This window comes from Lynx rufus, unplaced genomic scaffold, assembly GCF_022079265.1.
Source record: "Lynx rufus isolate CCGP_SWC_20201006 ecotype Redwood Valley unplaced genomic scaffold, mLynRuf1.p SCAF_2, whole genome shotgun sequence".
In the NCBI taxonomy this organism is placed as follows: Eukaryota; Metazoa; Chordata; class Mammalia; order Carnivora; family Felidae; genus Lynx; species Lynx rufus.
Window position 1 is genome coordinate 201,685,281 of NW_025814834.1, and position 22,386 is coordinate 201,707,666.

Consider the following 22,386-nt stretch of genomic DNA (forward strand, 5'->3'; position numbering starts at 1 on the left):
CACGAATGACAAAAGTTACGTTTAATTTACAATGTAATAAAGGTTACAGGTAAAAAGCTACACATAAAGCGTGAAAAGGCCTATTACACAAATGTACAAATCTCTGTACAAAGCTCATATCACTGTTTGCTACCTTCGTCTCCTGTGTTTGTTACTGGGCCGAGTCCTGGAGCTCTGGGTTATGAGAGCTCTCAGTAAAGGGGGGGGGGGGGGGGAAGAGCCTCTGAACCAACACCTAAAAATGTCCTCTTAGAGACATCAGTTACTTGCAAAGTAAAATTTTTTCAATTGGAATTGCTGCTCTAACTGGTCATATCCTTTAAAAATTGCCTTCATAACACACTTGAATAGGAAAGCAATGCCTTAAAGAGTAGAGGACAGTACTCTGGAATCAAACGAAAAACTTCAGCAAGTAGAGTACTCAGGTGTGACAAGAGAAACAAGTGAGGTTCAAACAATACCGTAAGTTTCAAACTACCCACCTGTATCTACAGCACTGGTCACAGATGAAGAAAATCATAATGTTCTCATTCCAACAGAAAGGACAAAAGAGAAAAAAGCCTAACTATTGGACCTCAAAACCAGTGACCCAGGCAAACACTTCTGAGTTGAAACCTTAGCTTAACTGAAGAATTCCAAACCCTCTTCTGATAGACCTGGGATCCGTGGCGAACCCTTTGCTACCTGGGACTTGCAGGGACAGTAAGCAGAAACCAGGCTGCTGGACCCACAGGCTGGTGATGCTGCTGCCATCAGCACAGCTCTAGATGCCACCGGAGGGCCTGGAGTCTCTCCCCAGGGTACACATGACTTTAAATCAAACTGACCCCAGAACGAGGAAGAAAAGAAAAAGGTGGTGACGGAAGAGGCCTGGGAAAGGGCCAGGGCAGCCTACCTAGTGGGAAAAATATGAAACACTGTTCTACACTCATAGTGTTCTGAAGACAGGTCTTTATGGGATATTCCAACCCCACCCCAGCTTTAACATTACATGGTTAGGGCCCCAGGAGACATTCTGAAAGACGAGACCGCACACATGGAAAGTTTTTCTCCCTAGTTCATTAGCTCCCCCGTCACCCTTCCACCCAATTCCCACCCAATCCCACCCTTCTCCATGACCAAAAATATCAAATCAGTAAGGAAGGTGTAGGCTTCTTGCCCGGCCAAGCCTCTTTTGCATATTTCTTCTTCTTGGGTTCATTGACAGCTTCGGGGTTATAGACTGCAGGATTTGGTGCAGGGTTCATGTTCACTGCTGACGGCACGACGGGAGTCAAGTCCACGTCAGGGGCGAGGTTCGGGTATGGCATGGGCAAGCCACCGATGAGTGCTGTCCCATGGATGCCGTGTGGCTGAGAGCCGGCTTCACTGTGCGTGGGGGGCAGGCCCCCGTAGAGTCCTCCACTGAATGCAAAGTTCTGCATGCGCCTGCTCCCTGATTCCTCCAGGCCCAGGGAGCCAGGGCCTTCCACCCGCTTCTTCTGTGGTTCACAAGAGACAGAGGAGACAAGAGGTAAGACACGAGAGGGTGTCAGTTAGCCTTTTCTATTCCAACCCTAGAAAACTTGAAGAAGGCCCCTAACCCTCTAGCTTGTTTTGTTTCCTAGACAACCTATTTCACTCTCCTGAAATCTCAGGGTTTGAAGAGACCACCTGACAGTGGTTGTCTAATGTTGATGGTTCCCAAATACTGCTCCACACAAAGTGTTCACCATCCTACAATGCACTGGGAAAAATGAGGACGTGTGAGCTTTTCATAAAGTAAAACTTACCCAGTTTAAGTGACTACTCTTTGTCATAAGGTCATACCCCTCCCTCTCTTTTTTGATTTTAAAAATGCCCTTTTAGGAAACAGTGGTGATAATAGGTAATACAAGTATTTAAGTAAAAAGTTAGTATCTTCACGTTGACCACACGACTTTTAAACATTAATCTGAGAGCAGAACAAATCTGTGGTGACAGAAAGCAGTTCACTGGGTGCCTGGGGCTGGGGGGGGTGGGGAACTGACAGCAAGAGTACATAAGTAAACTTTCTGGGGTGATACAAAGCTATACATGGAGTATGGTGGTGGTAACCCAGGTGTATACATTTGTCAAAACTCAAACTGTACACTTAAATGTATTTTATATGTAAATTATACCATAATAAAATTGACAAAGAAGTAAAAACATCTGGTTTTATATTTTATTTTTTAAAGTAATCTCTATACCCAACGAGGGGCTTGAACTTACAACCCCGAGATCATGCTCTACCGACTGAACCAGCCAGGGTCCTCTTGCTGGTTTTATACTTTAATGACAACAGAACATTCGGAAGGAAGGAAGGAAGGAAGGAAGGAAGGAAGGAAGGAAGGAAGGAAAGAAGGGAGGGAGGGAGGGAGGAAGGGAGGAAGGGAGGAAGGAAGGAAGGGAGGAAGGAAGGAAGGAAGGAGTGAGCTCAAGGAGAAACGTGACCTGAATGCTATGGAGACAACAGAGAAACACGTCATCTTGTACTTTTTCACACTGGCTTATGAATGCTCATGAAAGATCCCCCTCAACCCACTGACCCTTTTGGATTAAAAAAGACTAACCAGAAATTTGACAGACATTATCAATCTAAAGTTTAATTTTTTGTTTTGTTTTTTAAATAAAACTTTCTATAGCATCTGTGACCAGCATCTTCCAATCACTTTTTGAATATCCCTGTTGACAGGTCTCACTATTTCAAGGGGTCACTTGCCCCTATGGACAGTCCCAGCTGCCACGTAGTTCCTCCACATGTTGAGCAATTAGAACATCTCTGTAACTTCCACCTCTTGGTTCTTCAACATATCTGATCTTTCAACCTAATCCTGATCTGGGCTGGCTTTCCTATCTGCACCATTCTCAATCACAAGACAAAGGCACGGCCAAGCTGGAGGTGCCATGCAGAAACGTGACAATGTTCTTCCTCCCCTAACAGCTGACTTCAAGCCAGAAGGGCAAGGCTAAAGAAAAGTGGGCCTCTCTGTACCCTGCTGGAGGTAAATTTATAGGCTCCCATCACATCAGAATTTATATACAGCATCCAGCTGGCCAGTCGCCTGCAGCCTTTCTATGGCACTCCAGGATCCCCTAGATTCAGGTGGGGTGAAAGTCTTTCTACAGCATGAAAAAACAGAAGAACAAAGAATGTGTTTTAAAATTAAGCACACACAGGGTGCCTGAGTGGCTCAGTGGGTTAAGTGTCCGGCTCTTGGTTTCAGCTCAGGTCATGATCTCATGGTTGTGGGATCGAGCCTCGCATCAGTCTCTGTGCTGACAGCATGGAGACTGCTTGTGATTCTTTCTCTCCCCCTCCCTCTGCCCCTCCCCTGCTTACACACGCACAGTCTCTCTCTCAAAATACATGAACATTAAAAAGCAATTTTAATTAAGCACACATTTAACACTTACCTACACATAAAAGAGTGGGGTTTTATTTTTTATTTTCATTTTTTTCTTTAAAGATTTTAAAGTAATCTCTATACCCAACGTGGGGCTCAAACCTACAACCCCAAGATCAAGAGTTGCATGCTGACTGACCGAGCCTACCAGGCACCCCAAAAGAGTGTTTTTTTTTTTTTTAATATATGAAATTTATTGTCAAATTGGTTTCCATACAACACCCAGTGCTCATCCCAAAAGGTGCCCTCCTCAATACCCATCACCCACCCTCCCCTCCCTCCCACCCCCCATCAACCCTCAGTTTGTTCTCAGTTTTTAACAGTCTCTTATGCTTTGGCTCTCTCAAGAGTGGGTTTTTAAACCAGACTGTATGGCATTCCAAACAGTGTTACAATGTGCTTCCTACCTTGACTGGGACCACTGCAGTCTGCACCATGTTCCGGAAGCGACCAACTGAGGGATCCACATCCTCTGCAGAAGACACCAGAGGGTAATTAGTTTGATACTCTGCTGGGAGGATTAAGGGAACAGGGCTCACTGCAAACAAAGTAACCACAACAACTCATATTCAAACAGTAGAATACAGCTAGCAATTCTGAGTGTTTACTGAGTGCTGGCACCATGTTAAATCCTCACAACTCTATGAGGCAGGTACTGCCACAATCAACATCTAACAGACACACTCAGGCATCAATGAGTGAGCTGTCTGGCCCAGTCACCCTGCTGGACAGTGGAGGGACCAGGATTTGTGTTCAAGCAGCCAGAAACAGGCCTGGGCCCTGGACCACTGCACTGTACCTACCCTCCCCAAGTTTTTTTCCATTCCACATATGTCTTTTTTTTTTTAATTATTTTTTATTTTTTTATTTAAAAAAAAATTTTTTTTTTTTAACGTTTATTTATTTTTGAGACAGAGAGAGACAGAGCGTGAACAGGGCAGGGGCAGAGGGAGAGAGGGAGACACAATCTGAAACAGGCTCCAGGCTCTGAACTGTCAGCACAGAGCCCGACGCGGGGCTCAAACTCACAGGCCGCGAGATCATGACCTGAGCCGAAGTCAGACGCTTAACCAACCGAGCCACCCAGGCGCCCCTAAAATTTTTTTTAAATGTTTATTTTTGAGACAATGCAAGAGACAGAATGCAAGCGGCCGAGGGGCAGACAGAGGGAGACACAGAATCTGAAGCGGGCTCCAGGCTCTGAGCTGTCAGCACAGAGCCCGACATGGGGCTTGAACTCACGAACCGTGAGATCATGACCTGAGCCAAAGTCGGACGCTTAACCGACTGAGCCACTCACGTGCCCCCACATATGTCCTTTTGAAGAGAGAAACCAAAAAGCAGATATTATCAACCCCAAGCCAGTGATAAAACGATGACACGTGAGACATGTGATGTGGCCACATACCACATACCTTGCCAATGTCTGCTCATCAGCAAATAACGGAAATTAGGATTTAGGCCCAGGGCTTCCGACTTAACCTGGCCTTTGACCTGAACAACTGTATACAATCAAGAATTTTACTGAAGGATTTGAAGCCCCCTGTCGAGGCAGCATGGAGAGCAGCCCCCTTTTCACAGGGTACACACACATTATTGTGCCCTATAAAGTTTCTAGCTTCATTCGCTGCAGAAAGAAAGCGCTAAGACCAAGTAAGTGATGTGCTTGCAGCTGGTCACTCACTCATGCCTCACTGGACATCAAGGATGGAAGTAAAGAGCAAGATACTGTCCTGCCTTTAAGGAGGTCACAGATGAAAAGCCAGACAGGCTACAGCACAACGGAGGGGTGCAAAACAGTGTTCCTGGAGCACAGAGGGGACCACTGGGCTGGACTGCCTGGGATGAACAGGAGCTTTCTTGCTGAAGGCTAAGTGTGTGGAAACAGGAAGGGAGACTTACTATTATTACTAAAAACCTACTCCACGACCTCTTTGTCTTAATATAGTGGTGGGAAAGGAAGTTTCTCTAATAGGTGTTGTTTATCTTATTTTAAATGCATAGAGGGTGACTGTTATTAAAAGAAACACTCCTAGGGTTGATGGGGGGTGGGAGAGAGGGGAAAGTGGGTGATGGGCATTGAGGAGGGCACCTGTTGGGATGAGCACTGGGTGTTATATGGAAACCAATTTGGGGGAGGAAGAGAGTGAGGGAGGAAGGAAAGGAAGGAAAGGAAGGAAAGGGAAGGAGGAAGGGAAGGAAGGAAGGGAAGAAAAGGAAGAGGAGGGAGGGGAGGGGGGCAGGGAGGGAAGGGAAGGAAGGGAAGGAAGGGAAGGAAGGGAAGGAAGAAGGGAAGAAAGGAAGGAAGGAAGAAAGGAAAGAAGGAAGGAAGGAAGAAAGAAAAGAAAGACTCCTATGAATCCCTTTGGAAAACAAAGATTCCCTATTTGAGTAATTAACCCCTGGTCTGGCTTTTCACAGACTAGGATGCCTCTAAACAATACACCCTGGCATTGCATTTACAACCAATCTTTGTTCAGTGAGTGAACAAACGAATGACTTCTATAGGGAAGAAGAGGAAAAGATATCCAGGCTCATTAGGAAGGAGATGAGGGCTGTAAAAAAGGCGTCCTCACCTTTTTTCTCAGCCCCACAGGAGTCCTGTTCCAATCATCCCTTCAGCAAGGAAAGCCAAACAAAGCACAAGAGCAACTGGAGCCCAAGAGGAGTGGCTAATGGGGTACACACTCCACGTGTCAACACGCCTGCAGAGGGCCGGGGCTAACTCTCTGGGAACCCTGTCTTGCGCTGTGCTGGCTCAATGGCACTCCTGTGCTCTCCTCATCTCTAGCCATTCCACCCTGAGAGGACGTACCCGTTCCACAAGATCTCTGTTCCTTGAAGATCTACCAACAAATTCCTTGCTAAGTCTACTTCTGGTACAGGAAAGGTTGCACGGATAAAAGGCAAAAGCGGTGGTCGATGATGATGGGGAGGGATAATGGTTAACACTTATCAGGGGCTTACTGAGTGCCAAGCACTGATCTGAAGTACTTTTACATATACTAAACATTTAGCCTCCCCACCAATCCTATGAGGCCAGTATCTGTTAAGTCACTTGGTCAAGCTCACACAGCTACTAAATGTGGAGGTCGATTTCAAGCCTAAGTCCTCTTAACACCCATGCTATGCTCTGCCCGAGTACAAATTCTGCTCCAGGGCAATAATTTTTAAGGAGAAAAACAGAGCAGACCAGACCCTGAGTTCTGAAAGAGATTTAAAAGATTGACTAGTTCAGGCGTTCCCAATTTGATGGCTGTTCATCAGTACAAAAAAAGAGCTTGTTTCAAACTATAGATTTCTAGGTCCAACTCCTAGGAACTCTTATTCAATAGGTTCTGGGGCCCAGAAATAAGTCTCCCTAATTGGTCACTTGGCCCCTGCCTGAACATTTCCACTGGGTATTCACTGCTTTGGAGAGTAATCTCCTCCACTCCACATACCAAACAAATGCCCAATCTTTCACAGGAATCCTGTTAATTCTTCCTCTAAATATAAGAGGGATTTGGGGTGCCTGGGTAACTCAGTTGGTTAGGTGTCGGACTCTTGGTCTTAGCTCAGGTCATGATCCCATTTTGTGAGACAGAGCCCCATGTCAGGCTCTGTGCTGACAACGTGGAGCCTGCTTGGGATTCTCCTTCTGCCACTCCTGTTTGTTCTCTTTCTCTCTCAAAACAAATAAATAAACTAAAAAAATAAATAAACGTAAGGATTCTTTTTTTGTAAATGTTTACTTATTTTGAGAGACAGCGAGAGAGAGAGCAAGCGCATGAGCACGAACCGTGAGATCATGACCTGAGGTGAAATCCAGAGTTGACACTTAACTGACTGAGCCACCCAGGTGCTGCCCTGCCCCTTTAAAAATGTTTATCTATTGGGGCACTTGGGTGGCTCAATTGGTTAAGCGTCCGACTTCAGCTTCAGCTCAGGTTATGATCTCGTGGTTCACAGGTTTGAACCCTGTGTTGGGCTCTGTGCTGACAGCTCAGAGCCTGGAGCCTGCTTTGAATTCTGTGTCTCCCTCACTCTCTGCCCCTCCCTCCCTCCCTCTCTCCAAAGTAAATAAAACATTATTTAAAAAATGCTTATTTATTTTGAGAGAGAGAGAACACGTGCATATGCAAGCCAGGAGGGGGAGGGAGAAGGAGACGGAGAGGTGGGGGGGTGGGGTGGGGTGGGACAGTGAGAGTGAGAGAGATAGAGACAGAGAGACAGAGAGGGAGGGAGGGAGGGAGGGAGGGAGAGGGAGGGAGGGAGGGAGGGAGGGAGAGGGAGGGAGAGAGAGAGAGAGATGGAGGGAGAGAGAGAGAGAGAGATGGAGGGAGAGAGAGAGAGAGATGGAGGGAGAGAGAGAGAGGGAGAGGAAGGGAGAGAAAGAGGGAGAGAGGGAGAGAGGGAGAGAGGGAGAGAGAGAGAATCTCGTTGCTTTTTATGCTGAGCCAAATACTTGCTACTCATTGGCTCTGGCTTTGCCTACCCCTTCCTCTCTAAGGTCAGCCCTGCAAATACCCAACCGCAGTGGCTGTGCCTCCTCAAGCATGGTCCCCCTACCCAGCATTTGGAGGAGGTTTTCCATAGCTGCAAGTCTCCTCCTCCCTCAGGACTACATAACACATCTGGTGGCTGAGGTCACGCTTGCATTTGGTAACCCATTCGGGTGAGTTCTGCTGGGAACACAAATGAGTGGGGGTTGCTGTCCCCTAGTCATCATGCAATTTTTAACTGCACCTGACTAGTTGCCACATCACCCTGATGACTCATTCAATTAACTAAAATCCCCACATCTTTTTTTTTTCATGAGCTGTCACTGGAACAGATCTTCTCCATTTAAATAATTGGTATTTTGAACCTAAACGCAGGACTTGAAAGTTATTCTCACTGTATTTCATTTGGGAAGTAAAAGTTTGGGATCCTCGTTTCCATCCCCTGAGACTGATTTCAAACAAGGTTTTCTGAATCTCAATTCCATCTTCATCATACAAACTATACCTTGGGTCTCTATGTCATCCACCTCACCTACCAGAGTACCTGTCATACTGTGTATACCCAGTAAGTGGTTGTTGAAGGATGGAACAAATTAGTGAACTTGGTGGCCTTCCCATAAACTGATGCTCTCACCTTGCTGACATTTCCATACAAATTTTCTAGAGATTACTTCCTTACAGAGAGGCAAGTCTTCAGTGCAGTTAATGGTGACAGCAAAAGGTTTCCAATCTTAGAGAGAGGTACCATTCATACTCAGAACTCCACAAAGACAATAATGTTCTACTCTGAGGTAAAGATAGCAAACAACCCTACTTTACCTAAACTTCCGCTATGACGCAGACTTAGCGTCTCCCCTGCAGATCAGCAGGGGAGAATCACAGCCTGGCTCTGTCTACTGAATGACATGGGCCCTTCCTTTGGCTATTTCTTTCACAATGCAACTGGATAATGCTTGAGTGTTTGAGGATACTTCACCAAGGCACCGTAAGAAACCTCTCCCCTTAATACAGTGCCGGTTGTTCTAAACCTTGCTGAGAAACATTACAACTAACCTACACACTGTGTACAATACTCTCTGAGATCCAGCTTTTTCATCAGAAGAAACCAGGAAGATACCTCACCTGGATTGATGATCTCGTCATCCTCACTGAAAGTCACCCGTGAGTTCTTCCTCTTTCTCTTTGGTCTCTGAATGTCGAGATTCCCCTCCTCAATGGTCAGGGTGGAAATCCGCTTGTTGTGGGCAGTGTTGAACTCTGTCAGGTTCTAGGCCAGGGTTCACACAAGACAGACAGGAGTCAGTACACAGGGAATTTGAAGAACATAGAGCTAAACAAAGAGCAAGAAGGCTTTAGAAGTGAACCTTAACCTCTGCAGGCAAACAGCATTCTCTTCTGTACTCCAAAAAAATTCATTACCGCCCTTGGACTGCTACTATTAACAAACCTCTTTTGACAGAATGTGGAACATCCTCACTGACCAGCGGGGCAGTGATGGTCAAAAGAAGGTGAACAACCCTGAGTTGAGAACAGATCATCTGTGCAAGTATCCTTGAGTTGAGGTTTTGTGTTTTGTGGGGCGGAAGAAAGACTATCATGTCTTCAAGCTGGGAATGAAAGAATGTGGCTGGGAGGAACCCCATGAACCACTCTGAATTAACGAAACAGAGTGGGCAATTGATAGCTTCTTTCCCAGCAGGCCCTGCCCACTGAAGCTCAGAAGGACAGGGCCAGGGCACTTAATATTTGGCATTAATAGTTTGTCACTTCCCGTCCCTGCATATGGCCCCATTTCTATTCATAACTGCCCATCTATTTCAATGATTAACTTGGCCTCAGCACTGCTGCCTGCCTCTTCTCAATCCTCTGGACTTATTCCAATCTGCACTGCAGTCTGAGACATTCCAAATGTCTTGAGAACAAATGTCTTGAAGACCCAGAGAGGACCTAACAAACTGAACTTAAAAAACAGGGAAGCACGGAAGCAGCACAGTCACAGGAGTGACTGTCAGCAAGTCACTGAGGCTACTTCTTTAGAACAAAATAACTTTGAAACTGTAAGATTTCCACTGTGCTTTTCTTCCTAAGGGCTGGGAAACTGCCCTGGTGAACAAGAGGTATATGAATGAGGGTGGTTAAGGACATGCTGGTCTACCTGAATAGACCAGTCACACCAGTGCAGCGACAGACACGTAAACGGAACAGCCACATCACAAGCCACTGGGGTCAGCTCTAGAAAAGGAAAACTTCAGCACTTTACATTAAATCTTGTAAAATTCATGGCCTTCAGGGCAGCCGGGCCCAAAAGAACAAACGCAGCCTAGTTCTACTCAGAAGTTTCTTGGGCTATTCGAACAATATCAAAAAAAAAAGCAATGTAAATGAATGAAAACTTCAATCTCTCTGAGCTAATGTTTCTAGGTGACGGAAATGTTCTATATCTTTGCCACTCAATATGGTCACTTGCCACATGTGACTACTGAGTACCTGAAATGTGGTTAGTAGCTATAGCATTAGACAGTGCAGCTCTAGAAAAGTTTAACTCACAGCCTTGGCTTCTAACATCTGGTGAAGGTGGGCAGACAACCATGAAGTCTACTGGCTGTACACAACAAGCCCAACACAGTGCAGCTTTCCCAGGCATGTCACATGTGGCCACACTGCCTGGCAAAGTGGCAAAGGCCCACTACTGCGCTCAAGAAAACCTCCTGATGCTAGGTCACTGGCATTTCAAGCTACATACTGAAAACTAGAGTCCCAAAAGACAAAACAGTGTCATAGACAGACGTGAAATTACATCAAGCTCGGTCTCCTCCTCTGGAAGCCCCAGTAAGCCCTTGAGTTCATCATCCTCTCCACCCATCTTCTCATCTCCTTTCACAGCTGACGGCAGTGTCTGAGGCTTCTCACGTAGAGTATATGCCCTTGTGGATGCACCAAACGAGACTGTGGAATCGATGGGAATTTGCTGAGGCTTGTGAGGCTCCAACCGAATGTGACCCAAGAAAGTGCCGTGTGCTGGGAATAACCAAATCAGAAATATAAGAGAGAAAACAGAAACAAAAACCAACCTGAGTTGTAGGAGGGAGAACAGCTCCTCCCAGAACATCAGTTTTGTTTTTTAAAATGAAAACAGCACTGGGTCCGCTCTGCATCCCTTGTCATGTGTCAAAATGAAAAGGAAACTCTTCATTGGGTCTTGAATCTCTTCAGTGGATCTCTTATACATCTTCAGACCTGACGTTACCCCATGTAACAAAGACCACTGCTTGCTCTCTGCTGCCAGACAAGTTTGGCTTCATTCTGGGTTCAGCAGGAATGGCTCCAACCCAGCAAGAGCCATGCCCCCCAAGGCAGAAGACAGGCATCACTGTGGTCTGACCTCTCCAGCCCCAAGTGTAAGGAACATAAGAACTTCTGGCCTGGTGGCAGTTATATTTGGGTTTTCCCCAGGACAATAAAGGAGGCTGGCTGAAACAGGTACAATATGAATGCCAAGTCAAGCCAAAATCCTACTGGAGAGTTTGAATATTTTTCCATGTCTGCATTCTGCATGTTACAAAATGGAGAGAAAAAATGAGATAAATTTGCAAGTTAAGTACTGGTGAGGCAAGTTTCTCCAAAGCCATGATATAAGCATATTGTGTCTTTGTGTGTGTTTGTGTGTGTGTGTGTGTGTGTGTGTGTGTGTGTGTTAGAGGAGGGGAGAAAGGATAGAACACGACCAGCCTAGAAGCAGGAGCCTTTACATTTTACACTATATTTATACATGGACAAATGAACAAACTTCAGAGTCCCATGAAGTCTCAATTACATTTCTGGGATCATCTTTGGCAGAGTTGAAAATCTTACTTGGAGTGTGCTTATGCAATTAAAATTGGTATTATTAGTAGTCAAAGCAAAATGCTTTGAACCTATTATAAAAAATTAAATTTTGCTCAGAGCAAGTATTTTTTTAATGTCTTGCACCACTACTCTAATACATTAATGGAGTTTATCACAGCTTCTGCTTAAATTGGACCACAATTTTATCATGGTCCTATCAACACCTGAATACCCATAGCCCCTGGCTCCTGAGTAACTTTTTTTTGTTCTCTATATATTCCTATTGCCTCGTCCAGAACATGCCTCCCCAAAACCCTCTTCTCTCTCCAGTCATCAATTATTTCAGGAAAATAGGAGATACAACAGAAATAGAGAAGGGCTGATTTAAAAACCAAACAAAAACTTCTTCCTTGATGAGCAATAAAACATGATTTCAAAATGGAAGAACCCAAAGAGCATTTTCACATTGCCCCAAAGAGAATGTGTCAAACAGGGTGGGCGTGAGTTACTTACTACTGTTGAGATCTATTAGGAAAACTCTCTTCAGATGCTTGTGGTAGACCAAGGCAGCGTGGACCCGAGAGCAAGACTGGTGGTCAATGGTAAAGTCACACAAATCAGGGTTTCTCCCAAATAAGTAATACTTCTTCTCATCAATAATCAGTTTCTAAATAAATATTAAATTAAATATTACTTAAATCTCGTTTCAACAGGGTTTAGCAAAAACTCTTCCAATCTAGTAAGTAGAGAATCTTGAGTGGATAAAATTCCTTGCTGAGGCGAAAACAAAATTATTTCCCACTATCCTTCAAGATAAAGAGCTCAGAATAATTTACGAACATTTTTGGGGGGTGGATGGCAATTAATCTCCTCAAATACAGGGGTTAAAGGTCTTGTGTTGGTATGAAAAGAACTTTTCTTAATTCTAATAGATGAAAGTGGCTTGTGGGAGTGGCTGTCTTCTGTCCATTGGAAATTTAAGATTTCACCAGATCTTAATTTTAGGTCAACCAGGAAACCAGAAATACAAAGCATGTCTACAAAGTAATAAGACTGCTATTCAGAAAATCTACATTCAAATGAAGATTAACAATTGGTTAGGAAAGGACAGGGGTATAAACACCTATATATATTCTAATTATGCTGCCATAGCCCCAGACGATTTTTGGAATCTTCTATAGGCAGTGCAATTACATTAGATACCACTGTATGAGCATCTAAATCTAACTTTATTGTCACTTCACTCTGGCCACAGAAAAGTATTACTCCAAGTTAACTCTAAATGGGTATTTGCTATGTCCAAACATGGAACTACTTCATGGGGCAAAGATTTTCTAGGTTTGGGGGAATGGATTAACATTTATTAAAGGACTACTACTGCGAGGCATTTTAAACATGATCTCATCAAATCCTCAAAACTCTGTGAAATAAGTATCACCTCTATTGTTAAAGACAAGAAAACAGATTGAGAGAGATGAAGCCACAAATCTAAGGTGGCCCAGTTGGTTAAGTAGCAGAGCTGGGGTCTGAACTCAGGTGTGAATGACTTACAACGCCAATATTCTAAATAATGTGCTGTGGGTCCGAAACAATTCCAAGAGAAGAGTTCCAAATGTTTCTAGACACTGGTATGGCACTAAACAGAACCCAATATATAATAGAATACCCCAATATAATAGCAGAAAAGGATATTTCACAGACCAGTGAAGTGTTATTAAAAATTTATGAGGGGAGGGACACCTGGGTGGCTTAGTTAAGCATCTGACTCTTGATTTCGGCTCAGGTCCTGATCTCAGGGTGATGAGATCGAGCCCCGAGTAGGGCTCCGCGCTGGGTATGGAGCCTGCTTGGAATTCTCTTTCTCTCTCTCTCTCTCTCTCTCTCTCTCTCTCTGTCTCTGTCTCTCATGAATAAGTAAGTGTGAGGGGAGAAGGAGCTGACAGAGCAGTGTTAACTTTTTATTTTGCCAAAAAAGGACACTAAAAAAATTGTCACCAATTAGTATAACAATTTGTATAAAAGAAAGGTCATTTCAACACCAAATAAATAGGAAGGGTAAGGGTAAAGGACATTCTCCGAGCTGAATTTAGCTTTTTTTTTTTTTTTTTAATTTTTTTTTTTTCAACGTTTATTTATTATTTTTGGGACAGAGAGAGACAGAGCATGAACGGGGGAGGGGCAGAGAGAGAGGGAGACACAGAATCGGAAACAGGCTCCAGGCTCTGAGCCATCAGCCCAGAGCCTGACGCGGGGCTCGAACTCACGGACTGCGAGATCGTGACCTGGCTGAAGTCGGACGCTTAACCGACTGCGCCACCCAGGCGCCCCAAGCTGAATTTAGCTTTACAGAACATTCACAACACTGTCCTTATTTTCCTTTAATCCAGAATCAGTAAAGCCTTTGCTGATTGGTTGTAGACTGAACTGTTGTAGATGAAGGACTCTAGATGAATTACTGCTAACACTTCTCTCAGTTCTAGAGGTCTACAACTTGACCGCTCAAGAACATGATGTTTTTCCTTTATTTCTTAAAATGTTTATTTATTTATTTTGAGAGAGTGAGCACACGAGAGAGCACGTGCATGCACAGGAAAGGGCAGAGAGTGAGAGGGAGAGAGAATCCCAAGCAGACTCTGCTGTCAGCACAGAGCCTAACATGGGTCTCGATCTCACGAACTGTAACCTGGGCCAAAATCAAGAGTTGGACACTTAACCAACTGAGCCACTCAGGCACCCCTATGTTTTTCCTTTAAACACAAAGTCTCCTTAAGCTCTAGTTGACATTTCACACTATGCTGCTCCTAAAATCCCCAAGAGAAGATAGCACAAAGCTGAGTAGAGAAACAGTCATGTCAGTATGGTACCAGGCTAGCTCTCAAGAGGTTTAGATTTCATTCCTGGCTGTCACTGAATGCACAGCAGGCCACTATTCTACCCTGTGCTTTAGTGTTCCCCCTACAAAACCAGAAATATACCTCATACTGATAAGGAACAACTGCTGAGCACTTATGCGCCATATACTGTGCTGCGTTTTATGCTGGGTCACTTCATCTTCACAGCACTCTGTGGGATAGGTAGGTACTTTTATTCTTATTTTTATGATGACAAAATTGAGGCACAAGGAAAATAATTAACCTATTCCAGTTTACACAGCTAAACACAGAAGCCACCCCCTTATCCGTGGGGGATATATTGATTCAGCTGATGCCTGAAACCTCAGATAATACCAAATATATATATATGTATCTACTATGTCTCTTCCTACACATACACCCTTATGATAAAGTTTAACTTATAAACTAGGGACAGTAAGAGATTAACAGCAGTAATAAGAAAAATTCTAATATCCTGCAGTAAAAGTTATGTGAATGTGGTCTCTCTCTCTCAAAATATCTTACTGTCCTGTACTTACCCTTCTTACGATGATGTGAGATGATCAAATGCCTATGTGATGAGAGAAGTGAGGTGAATGGCACAGGCACCGTGATGCATTAGGCTACTACTGACCTTCTGACACCATGTCAGGAGGATCATCTGTGCCAGTAACTGAACCCACGGAAAGCAAAACTGTGGATAAGGGGGGACACTACCGTATTTGTAAAGCTGGATTAGAAATTCAGGTCTGTCTTACTTCAGACTCTGACTCTTTTAACCACTACATGATAGATTTTCTTCACCCTGCCTCCCTTAAAAAATGTACCATGAGGTGGGGCGCCTGGGTGGCGCAGTCGGTTGAGCGTCCGACTTCAGCCAGGTCACGATCTCACGGTCCGTGAGTTCGAGCCCCGCGTCGGGCTCTGGGCTGATGGCTCAGAGCCTGGAGCCTGTTTCCGATTCTGTGTCTCCCTCTCTCTGCCCCTCCCCCGTTCATGCTCTGTCTCTCTCTGTCCCAAAAATAAATAAACGTTGAAAAAAAAAAAAAATTTTAAAAAATGTACCATGAGGCAAGGAACATTTTCAGGAGTGAACAAGTACTACGGGTCACTTTCTTAATTTTTCTTTTAACTATTACTTACCCAGTGTCTTTCAAGCTTAGCCTTAAGGCTCAATTAGTTCAATCTAGCTAGGTACATGGGTCACTTCTGGGAAACTCTGTCCAGCAGTGCCCATCTGCTGCTGGCAGAGCTTGTCCCAGACCTGGACCACTACAGAGCACCAAGATTTAACAACAGCCCTGACAGCTCAATCAATCATCCCCATGTCATCCCCAAGCTTTAAGATTTGGGTTGAAAATAAGACACTGATTTAGAACTGAGAGAGCCCTGAAATTTCAACATCTTGTTCTCTCCAAGTACTGTCCATGCATGCTGAATCTCACGGCATTTCTCATTCATATTCATATGCACACAGATTATGTCCACACAAACTTAAATTTGCTAATAACTACAGTGCTCACAGACTGGTCTCAAGGAAGCAACATATAAGGTTACCGGCTCCTGGGTTCTAATACAACACTGACCAACCTTCTATGATTCTAAGGTGCCAAAGATATACTAGAGTATGTGTTCAGAGGGGGAAAAAAGAGGGGCACCTGGGTGGGCTCAGTTGGCTGAGCATCTGACTTCAGCTCAGGTCTCTGTGAGGTCGAGCGTTGGGCTCTGTGCTGATAGCTCTGAGTCTGGAGCCTGCTTCAGATTCATTCTCTCTCTCTCTCTCTCTCTGCCCCTCCCCTGCTCACACTGTCTCTCTCTCTCTCTCTCTCTCTCTCTCTCTCAAAAATAAACACTTAAAAAAAAAAGAGAGAAAGGGCCTCCAAATTAAATATATACATTCACTATTAAAGGGACCTCAATTACAGAAACGTTCAAATATACTGAGGATAACAGTATGTCTTAGAATCAAGGAAATGTGTTAATTCTTGGACAATGTCCAAGTATATGAAATTAATTCATTGGTCTTTCAACAGTCATTAACACACAATTTCTTTTCTCTCTCCCTCTTTTTTTTTTTTTAAAGATTTCATTTTTAAGTAATCTCTATGCCCACCATATCGGGCCCTCACAACCCCAAGATCAAGAGTGGCATGCTCTACTGACTGAGCCAGCCAGGTGCCCCTAACACAATTTCTTGACTAGTTATGGCTAATACCACTATTCAGTTGTGCCTCTGAGTTATAACTCAGAGTGTGTCTTTACACACTGGGCTTAAATGACTCATGGCTTTTGTTTTAATATTGCACTTCTTAAACCCAGCTATCACAACACATCACAAGCCTTTGACACAAGGCTAGGATATAGATAGCTCGGTTAGTATCAAGTGCTAAATCCTTAAAAATAGGCACATCTCAGGTCTATTCTTCTCAGAAACAATGTAGTGATGTCTAAGGACTGTAACTTGACAATCATGTGGCAACTCAGCATACCTAAGAGCACTGAAGGACAGAGAACACGATCAGTTAATGGAAACCAGTTATCGGAGGGATGTTTGAGAAATTAGAGTGCCTTGAAAATATGTATTATTTCACAAAGGAATATGATATTAGCATTAAAACTAGGCCTCCTTGTCTGTTTCTTCCTACTACAAACTAAATATTTACTAAATTCTAGTAACAAAATAAATTCCTGTATGTCTTCAAAGCTTCATACCATGTAGCAAAAATATTTTTTGTATCTATCAAACAGTCTACAGTAAAAAGCGTTTACAGACATTTTAGCTAAATTATTTCCTTGAATAATCTTGATGTTTTGTAACCTTGAAAATAGAAGAACCCATAACAAAAAGTCTCTAAGTGACTGGCTAAGGCATGATGAATTCACAAAATTCAACACAACTCATGCCTTAATACTTTGCAAAACACCTGGGTCTCCTTCAGGAGATTTCACAGATGGCTTTTCAACCATGGAATACCTTGATTTTTACTATAGGCCAAAGGAAAACAACTGCTTTCAAGAATAGGGCTTTGAACCTTAATTCTGAGTGAGCAAACATAAAACTGCTTGAAACATGGAGACTCACAACTCCATGCTCACAGGGGACTTAATCTCCATTTCTTGGTAAATAAATGGTACCCTAAGGATTTTTAAAAACTTAGAAACTTATACAGACTAATAGCTAATCAAAATTCATGTTCTCTTGAGGTTCTGTATGGTGTTCATTCTAAAGACTTGTATAAAAGCTGGAATTCTGCTCTTTTCCTTTATAGTACTTATTTAAATTATAATCATCTAATTTTTGTGTGACTGTCTTTCCCACCAGATAATTTAAGAATAGGAACCACATTTGTTGTGTTCACTGTTGTAGTCTGTATGCTGAGTACCATGACTGGCACATAGTAAGCATTCAGTAAATGTCTTGAATGAATGAATGAGTTTTATCTTCAATCCAGTCTCTTTCTGAACAAGCATTTTAGCTTACTATATTTCTTTGAAGGGCTTGGGCCTGAATTGCATAAATGCAACTTAAAAAAGTGAAAATCTACATCATTCACTTTCTTCTTCGGTTACTGCATATCTTGCAACTTCAACAGAATTCCACATACTCAGAGAGAAAGAATTCGCCAAGTTACAGGGCTTCCAGTTTGATGGGGACCCATAAGCCTATGATCAATTAAAACCCTTCATCTGGCAGGTGAGAGAAGTCACAAAAAACTGAGTGTCTGTGGGAGATACCAGTTTTGAATGTGTTATATCACCATGTGCTTTTAATAGAAAAAAAAAAAATCAGGATGAACGAAAGTAGCATTGCTGGAAAACAAAGCACAGGAGAGGGGGCGGAAAAGTGAGTCACTGGCAAAAATGCTTAGTGTGATGAGAGGAAAAAAAAAAAGAAAAAGAAGACATGTGTTTCCATACCTCAATTAGCTTGTCTCCTTTGACTACATCCAGATGTAAACCAGGTGGGGGTTTACCTGCCCTGAAAAATAAGAGTGAGGAAAGCAATTTCAGGATGAGTTTACAAATGCCATTTACAATTATTGTCCCATTCAACACTGCGGCTCTTTTACCAGTCTATAATTAGTTCATGTTCAGCAGAAATGTCATCTACTTCACTGTTATTACAGCTCCTTTCTACATTTGACACTTCCCCAGTGATTCAATTGCTCTAAAACAGACTTTAGTGGATCTGTATTTAGAGCAGCACCAAAGAAACCTATATCTACCTTGGAGAAAAAGCAGCACAGAGAGTCCAAGTACTACTATAGCTGGGGCAGTCTGGTCACTTGAAGTTGGAATCTAAGATGTGCCACTACCACTAATACCATATAAAGGCAGAATGAATCAGTGGTGTTTGGGGCTGATCAAGATTAGTCTCATCACAGAATAAACAGAGGCTACTGTCCTGGGCTCTGAGACCAAATCAGAGGTGCATACTTAGGGAGCTAGGGCAATCCAAAAGCATGTCCATAAAACCAGGTACCAATAAATACAAGAGATGTTTGTTACCCTTGAACAGGTCTGTCTACAGTGGTATGTTTAAGGGAACTGTTCCCTATACTCCTATAACCTATACTCCTATAACACCATTCAAGGAGGATACACATATGTCAAAGCAGCTAACAGTGGCTGGTACTTACCAGACTGAGGAAATGGCTGGTGATTGCAAATAGTCTCTTGTAACTATAAGTTTACAGTCCTGGTCCAACTTGTGAAACCCATGCAGCAAGGGACCAAAATGGACATACAATTTGTAGACTGAAGCAACTGGGTGTTACAAAAGTGCAGAGGGACCCAGAAAACAGCCACACATTTGCTTCAGGCCTTTGCTCCTTTTAAGTTTGAAGAAAGAACAATCTTGCCAGAGCCCCTACATTTGCATGCGCATGCGCGCGCGCGCACACACACACACACACACACACACACACACACACACCCCCCCCCCCCCCCCCCGTAGTCATCTCACAATCCTGCCTCAACTCTTCTATGGCAGTTGCTGAAAGGGCAGTGCACTGAGCAAAAGCCTATTTTGTCCGGAAAACAGGGAAAGAAATGTTAAATGTTACATCCAAAACATGCTTTCTGAACTCCTACTGTGTGCCTGGCTTAGGCCTCGGGGCTGGGAACACAAAGGTGAATCAGACAGCCCTTGCCCTTGAGGATCTCAATATAACGGGAAAGAGATGAATAACACCTAAACTGGGATGAGCTACAGCAGAAATAGCTCTAACTCGGATGGGTCTCCTTGCAAGGCAATGCATATGTATTCATCTTGTAACCTACTCAAAGACTAAACTAAATTATTCCATTATTCCCAAGAGCTTGAGAAGGGCTGAAAGGGGTTCATTCCAAAAATTACTGATGCCTACTTTGAGGTGGGTCAAAGCCGTCCCTACCCTCAGGGCGCTTCCAGTCTGCGGGAGACAGAAAAGTACTGCACGGAAGATGCAGCAACGACAGAGGGATGCTGGGCGCTGAGCTTGGGCTGGGGCCGGGAAGCTGGCTCGTGCGCGCTCGGGACAGAGAGCAGGGGGGCAGGTACGGTGCTCCACAAGAACACCAGGCACTCAGTCACTAGTTGGGGTAAGTTCGGGGCCAAGGCCCCGAAACGCCCCCGGCAACCGGCTGATCGCCCAAGGGACTGCCTAAACGAGCACCTCAGAGCCCCCAAGTCTGGGTTTCCTCAGTTTCTGGGCCCGGGTTCCAGGCTCCCGGTTCCTCCACACGCCGCCCGGCCCGACGGACAGTTCTCCCTCAATCAGTTCCAGGGTCTCTGAGCCGTCCGGCTTGCTGCGAAAAATGAGCCGCCCTGCCAGTCCGGGCCAAGCCAGGCCGGGCCAGGCCACTTCAGCCCTGGCCGCCCCGCCACTCACCAGGTCGGGCAGTCGAACAGCGGGAGGCTGGAGCCGGAGTTCGCGGCTGCCGCCATCTTGCGTCTCCCCCTCCCATTTGGCGGGCCCTAAGCACGCCGGGAAACTGGAAGACCCAGAGGGGAGAGGCAGCATCCCAGCAGGCTGTGCGTACGCACTCGCGCGCGCGCGCACGCACACCTACGCATTCATAGGGCGTTTCTAGTGGTGGTGGGGTCTGGTTTCTCAAGTTCTCTTTCGGTGTTTTGAGACTGCCGCCCTTCTCCGGAAGATCCTCGGGAGGGTACGGCTTTCCTTGCCCAGGAAGTGCCTGAGGAAAAGGGGCTCGTAAGGAGGGGTGTCGGTCTCCCTTAATGTCCTCTTCCAGACAACGCTTCTGGGCTCTAAAATCTTGGGACTCTATCCTTGCCCTGGGCTTGCACCATCAGCCTTTCCACCCCTATCTAGCGTGAAGCTTGAGGGCAGAACTCAAAAGAGAGTGGAGTGTTCAGTTTCTCCTGGCCCTTCTGCACAGAGCTGCACGCACCCTACTTACTTCCCCTTTCTAATCCAAACCTGGGTCTTGAGGATTTGTGTAGATTCTGGGAGACTGCCTTAGGGGATCATCTAATCTGTTTATGAAAACCGGACAAACTGCATGCAGCAAGGAGCGGATCCAATTAGAAGGCAGGCGTCCAGATCTTAAGTGTATGCGAATGGAATGGTTAATCAAGCTGTGGCCCCTTTGGATTTTAAATTTTTGGTCACAGTGATTAGGTAGTGCAGGGAAGCATTAGGATTCAGGCCTGCCCTAGGTGTAAAGGCTGAAAGAGGCCAATAGCAGATCCTGTGCCTGTAATGGCTTTATTGAACGATTATTTAACTGGGCAAGTATATGTTTTATATGGATCATCCATTTAATCCTCACAACACTTGAGATAGATATAATGATCCCTGAGGGGAGGTTCAGAGAGGTTGAGTTACCCAGTCTCAAGTGGTGAGTGGGTTTCCAACCTAAATCTGTATGATGCTAAAGGCTGTGCTCTTAAATCACCACTGTCCCTCGCACTTAGATGTTGGTACAATTACATTTATTAGCACACAACTGATGCCTAACATTTTTTCATTTTCGTAGAAAACATGAGAGGATTATCTGGCCTTTTTAAAAGAAAACAATGGCAAAATTACTGTTCACCCAAGAAGAGACACTGCACAGCAAGCTAGCTCTATGATGGGGTTATTTCTTTTCCTGCTACTGGTCCTTTAGATTTTTAAATCAAACATCAGCCTGGTGTTTGCTCTTTTGACATCTCCAGACATCAAAATTTAACTGCAGCATAATATTAACTTTGGTTTTTAAATTATCAACTCTTATGGGTGTACGAGAATCACCTTTTCCTCTGGCCTTCAAAAACACAGTAAACTCATCCAGCAAGCTAACTTGATCACATCACTTACCAAATGACCTGTTAATATCCTCCTTTCCAGACTTGTGATTCCAAAGACCAGGCTGATGAGAAAAATACAAATTCTAAACTTAATTTCAAGAAAACAGGCTACAGCTCCTCCTTTGAGCACAAGTACATGATTCTTGAGAAGGAATTATTCTCAAGTGTTTTGAGTGTAACAGAAAAGAACAAGGTAGTTTTATCTACAGAGATTGTCCATGCCTTTGAGGTTCCATGCCCCTTTTCAGGCATAAGGTGGTGTTGAAGCAATTTCCAGCTAACAGTGACCTGATATCTTATGTCAGCTTTGCCTTTCAATTTCTCAGCTTCTGTGTGTGGTCCATTATTTAATCCCTTCTAGTGCTGACAATACACCCAAGAAACCTAAAGCTATATTTTTACCCATATAATTCTTTACTCCTTGGCCATGTTTCCTGTTTCCAGCACAGCTGACAATCACACTGGCTTCTGATGTAATGGCGCCTTACATTTACCTAGGC

General features: G+C 44.2%; 1 protein-coding gene and 1 non-coding gene across 2 annotated transcripts; both read right to left on the minus strand.

The window, feature by feature from the left end:
* Window positions 1-4: 4 nt before the first annotated feature.
* PPP1R8 (protein phosphatase 1 regulatory subunit 8) lies at window positions 5-20,570 on the minus strand. Its single transcript, XM_047084797.1, has 7 exons — window positions 20,463-20,570; window positions 18,508-18,568; window positions 12,230-12,383; window positions 10,689-10,909; window positions 9,014-9,158; window positions 3,815-3,879; window positions 5-1,481 (listed from the first exon to the last, which is right to left on the minus strand). The coding sequence occupies exons 1-7, from the start codon at window positions 20,516-20,518 to the stop codon at window positions 1,128-1,130; spliced, it is 1,056 nt and encodes a 351-aa protein (XP_046940753.1). The 5' UTR covers window positions 20,519-20,570; the 3' UTR covers window positions 5-1,127.
* Window positions 16,813-16,978, minus strand: LOC124516841 (small Cajal body-specific RNA 1). The gene has a single exon (XR_006963230.1). It is a non-coding gene; the product is annotated as a small Cajal body-specific RNA 1 (non-coding RNA).
* Window positions 20,571-22,386: the final 1,816 nt, after the last annotated feature.

What these genes read in the sequence shown, in the direction of transcription:
- PPP1R8 (XM_047084797.1), bottom strand. Translation starts at nt 20,518, where the DNA reads ATGGCGGCAGCCGCGAACTCCGGCTCCAGCCTCCCGCTGTTCGACTGC. An exon ending in CCTAATAGATCTCAACAGTA is followed by an intron (nt 10,910 to 12,229) that starts GTAAGTAACTCA and finishes GGTTATTCCCAG; the next exon opens with CACACGGCACTTTCTTGGGT. An exon ending in AGGAGGAGACCGAGCTTGAT is followed by an intron (nt 9,159 to 10,688) that starts GTAATTTCACGT and finishes ACCCTGGCCTAG; the next exon opens with AACCTGACAGAGTTCAACAC.